Source organism: Eubalaena glacialis, chromosome 2, assembly GCF_028564815.1.
Source record: "Eubalaena glacialis isolate mEubGla1 chromosome 2, mEubGla1.1.hap2.+ XY, whole genome shotgun sequence".
Lineage (NCBI taxonomy): Eukaryota > Metazoa > Chordata > Mammalia > Artiodactyla > Balaenidae > Eubalaena > Eubalaena glacialis.
In genome coordinates, this window is record NC_083717.1 from 148132111 (window position 1) to 148140859 (window position 8749).

The 8749-nt window shown below is 45.1% G+C and overlaps 1 protein-coding gene across 6 annotated transcripts in view; it reads right to left on the reverse strand.

Moving 5' to 3' along the window:
• The window catches only part of DDHD1 (DDHD domain containing 1), an 89197-nt gene extending 81882 nt beyond the window's left edge, over window positions 1-7315 (reverse strand). For all 6 annotated transcript variants that reach the window (XM_061182572.1, XM_061182569.1, XM_061182568.1 and 3 more), the window contains exon 1: window positions 6301-7315. In XM_061182572.1, coding sequence (XP_061038555.1) covers window positions 6301-7150 — 850 coding nt within the window. In that variant the 5' untranslated portion in view covers window positions 7151-7315. The remainder of the gene's footprint in view (window positions 1-6300) is intronic.
• Window positions 7316-8749: the final 1434 nt, after the last annotated feature.

Sequence of the window (8749 nt, forward strand, 5' to 3'; positions counted from 1 at the left end):
CTCAGAAGTAGTTCCAACTCTGCTCCTTGTGCTTCACCTAAAGTTATCTTTGCAGCTCCTTCCACGGCATGTGATTTAGAGTCTTATGTTTTAGCATAGTTCATCCAGTTCTTTGTCCTATATCATGTGTCCCAAGGACTATCTGCATCGATGTTCAGAATGATGGTTCACTGAGAAGTAGCCAAAAGGGGAATAGTAATATTAGAGAGTTTTCCGTTCATATAGTTAAAATTATACGATAGCAAATAAAAGCTTAACTCTCAACTATTTGGAAAAGCCATCCATTCAGATGGAATTTATATTTCTCAAAGATTCCAGATATCTGAGGTCCTTGGGTACAGAAATACTAATAATATTGTAATTTCCAAAGACTGGCCTTGCCCCCAACAGTCAGTGAAGAGAGTTTATTTGAACACACAAGTGTAATGTTTATAAAGATTATGTAAATATAGTTAAATGTAACAAGATATTAGAACAAATATTAATGATTGTATAGTTTATTCTTATCGTATGGTAATCTGGCAAAATTAGAAAGCAGTACATAACATAGACTTACTTTTATATGATCATATCAATATTTCTACCATTTTCCCTTAGTTCTCTAGCACAGGCAATTTCTACTTTTCACCACTTTGAATTCCACGTGTCCCCTAATCCAGGGATATCAAAAAAGTATCTGTATTATGCTTTTCATCCCATTAATCCACTCTTGTGTCAGTGGTTCAACATCTTTTGTAGGCACAATTTCCCTTTACCAAGGCAAACTCAAAAGAGTAGAATTGGAGGTTAAATATAGTGACTATAAAAATGTTTTTCCTTGTTTTACTTTTTAACTGAGCTTTTAGGAACGTACTGTGGCAAAAAAAAGAAGAGACTGTATCTATACCCTTCATCAGTGTTGAAGTTCTTGATAACGTGCAGTTTAAATTTCATCAGACTCATGAAACGATAAAGGTCTTGGATCTGATTGCCCAACAATCAGGGATTCTAGAACTGCCTACCTCCCCATTTCTTCTGCCAGGAATCTTCATCTTAGGCTTCCTGTGAACACATTCCATACTTCCCTCTCTCCTTTTTATCCCCCTACTCTCCTCACCCAGTGACCATAATTCTCAGAGGATTCCATGACCAGCACAGCATATCCAGCTTTTCCTTGCTCTCTACAGAAAAGAATCAGCCGTAGGGTTTCAGACATCAAAGATCTTAGCAAATCAGAAATTACAGGGTGTGATGTGAAGATAAAAGACCCAGGAAATAAAATTTGGAAGAGGGAAGAGTAGAAAAAGTCTTTTTTTACGGCAAAATAGTAAAGGAGGAAACAAGAGGGTGATGACAGATGGAGGAAAGAAAAGCATACTAATCACTCTGAACATTTATATAAAGTAACTTGTATAACATGCATTATCACATTTGAGCCATACACAAACAAGGTGGATCAATAACTGATATTAGATCAGTTTTTAAACTAATGGTACAATGCAAAGGGAAAGAAAAGTCCTGAATGCTTTGGTCAGGTAGTGCCAAGTCCTGCCCTCCATACAAGTCACCCACCAGTCATTCATATCTTTGTGCTATTTCAGTAGGTCTCTGAAACAAAGTCTAAAGCAGGCTTGATCTGGAATGGAGCTCTCAGAAGATTTCTGCCAGGGTTCTAAAACCTGAACAGTCAGAATTCCAGTGCAGCCGGAGGCTGCTTTCCAGGCTGAGCTAGTGGGGGATAATGCAGTTAAAAAGAGTAAAAGATAAAAGTCTCCCAAGTTTTTCAGAGTCAGGCATCTCTAGTCCCTATAGTTCTGCTTTACTGAAGGCAGAAACTGATCAAGAAAGAGTACTTCCTACCAGCTTGGACTCTATTACTTTCCCCTGATGCCTTGTGTTTCATAAAGGATTATTACTTATTAAGGTTATTAACCCTTGAATGAAAAAGACCTAAGAGATGGTTACAGCTGTGCCAAGTTAATAAAAATCATATAATTTGGGTACTTGCAGAAAAAGCCCTAATTTTTCTACCTTTCTATTGGGATAACACTTTCCAATATTTTATTGGGATAATACTATTTTCTCTTCAACATATCACGAAGACTGATTAATTTCTGAAGTGTTTGAAACTGCAAATGGTTTAGAATTATAATAATGTACATAGGCCTGATAGTACACAAAATGGGGGAAGGGCAGGGGTGAGGGAAGCTGTGGCTTATAATTAATGACTGCTCCTGGAAACTACACATTCATATAAATATTTGGTCAATTAAATAACTTAACTAATTTAGGACTTCCCTGGTGGCGCAGTGGTTAAGAATCTGCCTGCCAATGCAGGGGACACGGCTTCTTCGATCCCTGGTCTGGGAAGATCCCACATGCCGCAAAGCAACTAAGCCCGTGTGCCACAACTACAGATGCCACACGCCACAGCTACTGAAGCCCGTGCGACAAGAGCCCGTGCTCTGCAACAAGAGAAGCCACCGCAATGAGAAGCCCGCACACCGCAACGAAGAGCAGCCCCCGCTCACCGCAACTAGGGAAAGCCTGCATGCAGCAATGAAGACCCAACACAGCCAAAATAAAAATAAAATAAAGTTAAAAAAAACAACTAATTTAGTCAATGAATGGATATTACATATTCCCTAGTGCACACTGCACACATCACTATCAGAATTGCTTTAAAACTATTCTTAACTCATCAAATATCTCTATAATGTTCCAAATGCCTTCCCATAGCGTACTACTAAATGCTTCGGCCATTTCTTGTTATTATTCTTGACAAACATTTCACCTGTGATGAGGTAAAGCTCAGTGACAACAAACCCTGGGTACTCAACAGTTTGAATACCCAGTCTTATTAACCTTCATGTGAGTTTCTACAAGTAAGGTATAAAGTTTTCTGAGATCCACACAGACATAGTTAACACCTAGTACTTTGTGTCACTATTGTTCTAAGCATGTTATAATAATAATTCTCAAAACAAGCCTATAAGGTGGCTACAAGCAGCTTAGTTAAAACACAGGGAGCAAGGGAGTTCACTTAGCCATTATCAGCAATGATCAGTTTTTATCTAAAATGTCCACATGCACTGAGAAAAATATCTGAACAGTCAATAAACAAAAATAAGTTTCCTATAATTAAAGTTTTCACATGTAATAATATTGGCTTCCTAGCTATGGTAGACAAAAATTCTATTCCCCTTCCAATTCATGTACCCCAAGTTGGTTCAAATTTTATCTGTTAGTAACAATTCAAAAGGAAAAGTAAATATAAATTAAATTAACACCTTTCTTTTAGACTAGGCATAGATAGCTAACGTATTGGCTTCAATACCCAGATAAAGTGTACTTAGGTCACAAAAGTCACTGGAATCCTACCACCATTATATGTAGGAACACATTGGACTCTTTTTTAACCTTTCATTACCACTATTTGGAAAATTTCCAGAAAGGTTTAAAAAGAAAAGCAAAAAGGAGGAAGGTGAAAAGCTGCAAAGTTCATAAGAGTCCTTCCATTTGAAGAAAGGCTGAAGAGACCACACTGGGACTGAACCCTCCTGAGAGGGTGTGAAAACTTACATAATACAAAAAGACCTGAAGAGCCAATTAGAACAAAGTTACGTGGGATTTTGTAAGAAGTAGTAAATTATGGACAAAAAGCACTATTTTCCTTTCAACTCATACGGAGGCTTGGGACACCCACAGGATTGTATCTTGCAGAAAATGATCTAGAAAATGCTAAAATGGAGTCAAAATAGGTGTTGCTGTTATGCCAGTAAACAAAAATTAATTTGTAAGCTATAATTGGTCTATTGGTGATCTGATTTAGGAAAGAAGATTAGAGAAGACTAAGTCCACTTTTCCTTTCCGGTTAATTTTTGTAGGCCCTGTTTCTTGATTTATGACACTAGCATTCTAATGATATTCTCCAACTGTCCAATTCAACCTTGTGTTGTCACTAATCATCTAAGTAATAGAGAACCTTCAAGTGTTTGGTTCCCTGATACAGGGTAAAGTCCAAACTCCTTAGCACTGCATGCCTACCCTCTTCCTTTTCTAGCTACTCTCCCAAATGCACCATTCACAGGCAGATGCTTCCTTCACAATCACCTCATGTCCCTAACCAAACACGTCTGTCTCTGTGGTGGTCAAATCCCAAACCTAAGCTGTGTGGTTTGACCCCTGCAGGTATAGCCCTAATTTCCTCAAAGTGCCATGAGGTTTAATGCTTCTGTATCCTTGCATATGTTACTCCATCTGGCTGGTATGCCTTTCTCTCCATCTCCCTGGTTCTTCTGTCTGATTAAATTCATCCCTGAAGACTCAGTCTCACATAATCTGAGAAGCTCTTCTGACATCCTCATCCCTAGGTGGGTCAGATGCTCTTTGGACACTGGGCTGTATTCCCCCACTAGACTATGAACTGCTTTACCACTTTCTAGCTGAGTGACCTTGGACAAGTTCATTAATTTCACTGAGTCCGCTTCTTCATATAAAGAACATTAGCATTCATTTGCTGCTATCACTATGAAATAATGAATGTGAAAAATCACTTTGTAGACAGTCAAGCACTGTGTAAGCATTAACAATCTTATCATAAACCAAAAGAGCACACAGTATTCTAGGTGAATATACTTCAGTTGATCTAAAGGTAAGATTCATCTCTTGGTTTCCAGGCCTCTCCAAGGATGCCCTGCATTTTATCCAACTTTATGACTCCAATTAAGTCCTTGTGCTTCTATCTTCAAAGGAAAAAAAAAATCTATCATGATGTCTAGGTCATCTGAAGAAAAGACTCAGTGGGAAGCTCCTCAAGGGTAAGGATTGTCCTTTTTTTTCACCTTTCCTATTGCCTTCACAAGAGTACTGCGTGATGCACAAATACTGGTAAAAAGGAAAAAGATGAATGACTGAGTGAATACAAGCATATCCTGTCCTTAGTGAGCTTATAATCAAAAGGAGTGAGTGATATGACAGGTCCCATATGAATCTGGCCTTGTGAAAGTGGTAACAAATGCCTTCAATGTCATCTTAAAGTGTAGTAAGAAACTGAATTTCCTGCTATGCTTATTTTGTTTGGTGATTTGATACATGTTGTAACTGCTATCTTAGTGACTCATGCTTAACGTGAATGTTTTAACATTATAGAATCGCTTATGCAATTCAATACCTATTTTAAAAAATATTTTCTGCACTAGGCCCTATGAGAATATGAAGACAAAGGTGATGGACTTTGCCCATAAGATGCTAAACATACAGAAAGGAAGCTAAGTCATCAATACATATAATTAATACAAGGCAGAATATTGTAAGATGTACGGAAGACATCTGAGCTAGGGCACTGGCACCATAAAAATTATAGCTATATATTACAAATTACTGGGGGCCAATAGCTTCTGCTATTATAGAATATTATATACATGTATATATATAAAACATTTGCTACATGCAATGGTGGATATTTCTGACGGTCTTCCTCCTTAACCTAATTACAAACCTAACTGTGTTGTTGTCTAATGAATAAGGACTTACTGTTAACACCTACATCACACGTGTGTACCAAGCACAGTTCCAAGGCCCTTAGGTATATTGCCTCATTTTATCTCCACAACAACCCTACGAAGTAGATACAGTAATCCCTATTTTACAGAGGAGAAAACCAAGGCATAAACCTTGTACCTTTTCAAGGTTAAGAGGCAAAAATGAAAAGATGTAAACAAGGACCTGAGAGAGAAAAACGAGTATTCCACATAGAGAGAGTGAGCGGACTCCACTTGCCACAAATGCTTCGACCAGTGCTTTCCACCTCTCCCGAACGCACCCACTGGGAACAACCTATCTCCTTTTCCTTCCCGGCAGGGATTAATTTTCTTTTCCCAAGTCCATAACTGAACGGCTGATTCAGATTCTCTGAAACGTTCCCAATCCAGAGGGCAGACTGGTATTTAAATCATAGGCAGTTCAGGGTAAATGAGACCGAATCAGATCCCGGGGTGGACGAAGCTCAGGTAGGATCACGAAATTAAAGCTTTAGCGCTGGCCATCCGTTCCTGGATCACCTCCAGGGGATGGCAGCAGCACCCGGCTGACCCAGGGGGCGCTACCCCGGCAGTATCCCCCAGGCGGCTGGGGTTTTGCCATCTGCTCGCTTTACCCTTCACCTGCCGGCGCTGCCTGCACGGTCTCCACCCTACTCGGACCAAACGCCAGGCCTCACGCGCCTCGCTCTCCCCGCGGTCAAGTTCCAAACCCACCCGGGTGCGTGTCGGCCCCCGCAGAGGCAGCCCGTCCCGCTCCCTCCCCCGGCCGGCTACTCACGGTTCCAATACACCGGGTAGCATTCTCCTTGGGTCACATCCACCTCGTAGAGGCCGCCCCGCACACACACCCGCTCGATGTTCACCAGCTCCTCCATCTCGCGCCCGTGCCCCGCAATGCGCGGGCAGAAGCCGCAGACGCGGTCCTCGGCGTCGTCCTCCACGGAGCTGGAGGCCGGCCCCGCGGGGGAGGCCGGGCCGCCCACATGGTCGCCGTCCGGGTCCTGCGCCCGGGCCCGGGCCCCGGTGGCCTGCAGCAGGGTTCGGAAGGCGAGCTCGATGCGGAGCGAGTCGTAGCCGATGAAGGGCTTCCAGGTCTTCTTGTCCTCCTTGTAGAACCAGCGCACCTCCTCCGGGCCCAGCTCCGTCACCACCTCGTAGCGGTGCCGGGCGGCTGCGCCGCCAAGCCGGGTGCGCTTCCTCTCCCCGGGCCCCCCTCCGGCCACCCCGCCGCCCCCCGAGTTCGTCGGGACCAGCGGCTGCTGCTGCGGCGGGTGCAACGACGAGGAGCTGCCGCCGCCACCACTCTCGCCCTCGCTGTAGTAGCGCAGCGAGGAGCCCGACTCGGCCGAGCTGAAGTCATAGTTCTCGTCACTGAGGCAGGGGTCCAGCGCCAGGTGGTGGTTGTGGTCCTCCGCTCCCGACGCCAAATGCAGCCCGGCCTCCCCGCGCAGCAGGGCCAGGGGCACCTCGTCGTCGCCCGGGTCCCCGGCGGGCAGGTGGTCGAAGCAGCAGACGCCGCCGCCGAACACCGGCCCCGCATCCGAGCCCAGCTCCCAAGCGGCGGCACCGCCGCCGCCCCGGCCGTTATGCTCGGGGTTTCGCGGAGGCCCGTGGCCCGGGTAATTCATGCTGTGGAAATGCCGCCGGCTGCCCGGCCCGGCGCCGAGCCGTAGCCCACAGCGCTTCCGCCACACATTCAACGCCGCCACCCTCTCCACCAGGAGTTTTTAATCTTTCAAATCCCGACCGGAGCTGCGGCGGCAGCGGCGGCGGCGGCTCCACCCCCCCCCGAGGCCCCCGGCCGCCGCAGTCCTGTTCCGCCGCCCGCCCCATTGTCACGCAGCTCGACGTAGGTGGCGCTTGGCCCGGAGCCCCGCCCCCCCGGCCGCGTGTGCAGTCCCGGAAGTTTCTTCTCAGCCCAAGCAGTGCGGGAGCCGCTCCTCTTGCTGTTCCCACCGTGGGAGAGGGGTCAGCTCATGATTCCTCAATTCCTTTCGCCTCCTCTCCCTTCTCCCTGCCGTGATGCTGCCTCGGACCCCGCCCTTCTGAGGGTCAGAGCCCAGGTGTGGAGAAGCTTTAGCCGACTCATCCTTGCAATGCGGGTCTCGAGCCCAAAGGCTTAAGCTACCCGTCGAGAGGGCCCTGGGAAATTGGATTCTCCTGACACTGCTTTTGTGACCTTAGGCCTGCCTGCAGCCCCAGCTGGACCTTATCAATCACCTGGTTCTGGTCCCTCCAGAATTGTCGGCCCACAAGAGGGCACTCCACCCCTTGCCCACTGATTGCTTATGTGGCGCCACCACTCCCACTCAAACCCAAGTCTAAATCTCCCTTCACATGTCATCTCACATTACTGCTTGTCTTGCAATACTTACTTCCTGTTTTCTCAACCTCATTGTAAGGCCCATGTTGGAGACCAAGTCTATATGTCTCAATCTCTCCCACACAGTGGATGCACCGTCAATGTTGATTATAATGGTGTCAAGCACAGCCAGTTGTGATAGATTACTGGATTGAAAACCAGAAAACCAGGTTCTAGACTTAGTTTTGATAACTAACCGTAGGCTGGTCACTTAATCTCCATCTGTGTGGTTTCCTCATCCGTAAAATTAAATGATTATTGGACTAGATGCTCTCTTAAAGTCTCTTGTAGCAATGGAATTCTATAATCTTTTTGTAAAAAGTTAATATTTATTTATTTATTTGGCTGCGCCGGGTCTTAGTTGCAGCACATGGGATCTTTTTAGTTGTGGCATGCAGGATCTAGTTCCCTAACCAAGGATAGAACCCGGGCCCCCTGCAGAACCCGAACCTGTTCTCCATGCATCTCTGATTCTGTAGCTTATTTCCTGGGATCAGGTTGAATGCTGAGGCTCCCCTATGCGGTTCTTTTATATTACAAAAAACGTTTTATAAGCCAATCACCCTATGTTAAAAATCCAGAGAAAAACAATCTCCAACATCAGTATTCTCAATTCAAGATCAGACAATATTCAGTTTCTTTTTCCTCCATTTGTGGTGGAATCAGATTGATAGAGCATTTTTTTCTTGCTGCTGGCATCTAACCTGTCAGAGATTGCCATTATTTAAAACAGACAGTCTGGGACTTCCCTGGTGTTACAGTGGTTAAGAATCCGCCTGCCAATGCAGGGGACACGGGTTTGATCCCTGGTCTGGGAAGATCCCACATGCCACAGAGCAACTAAGCCCACATGCCACAACTACTG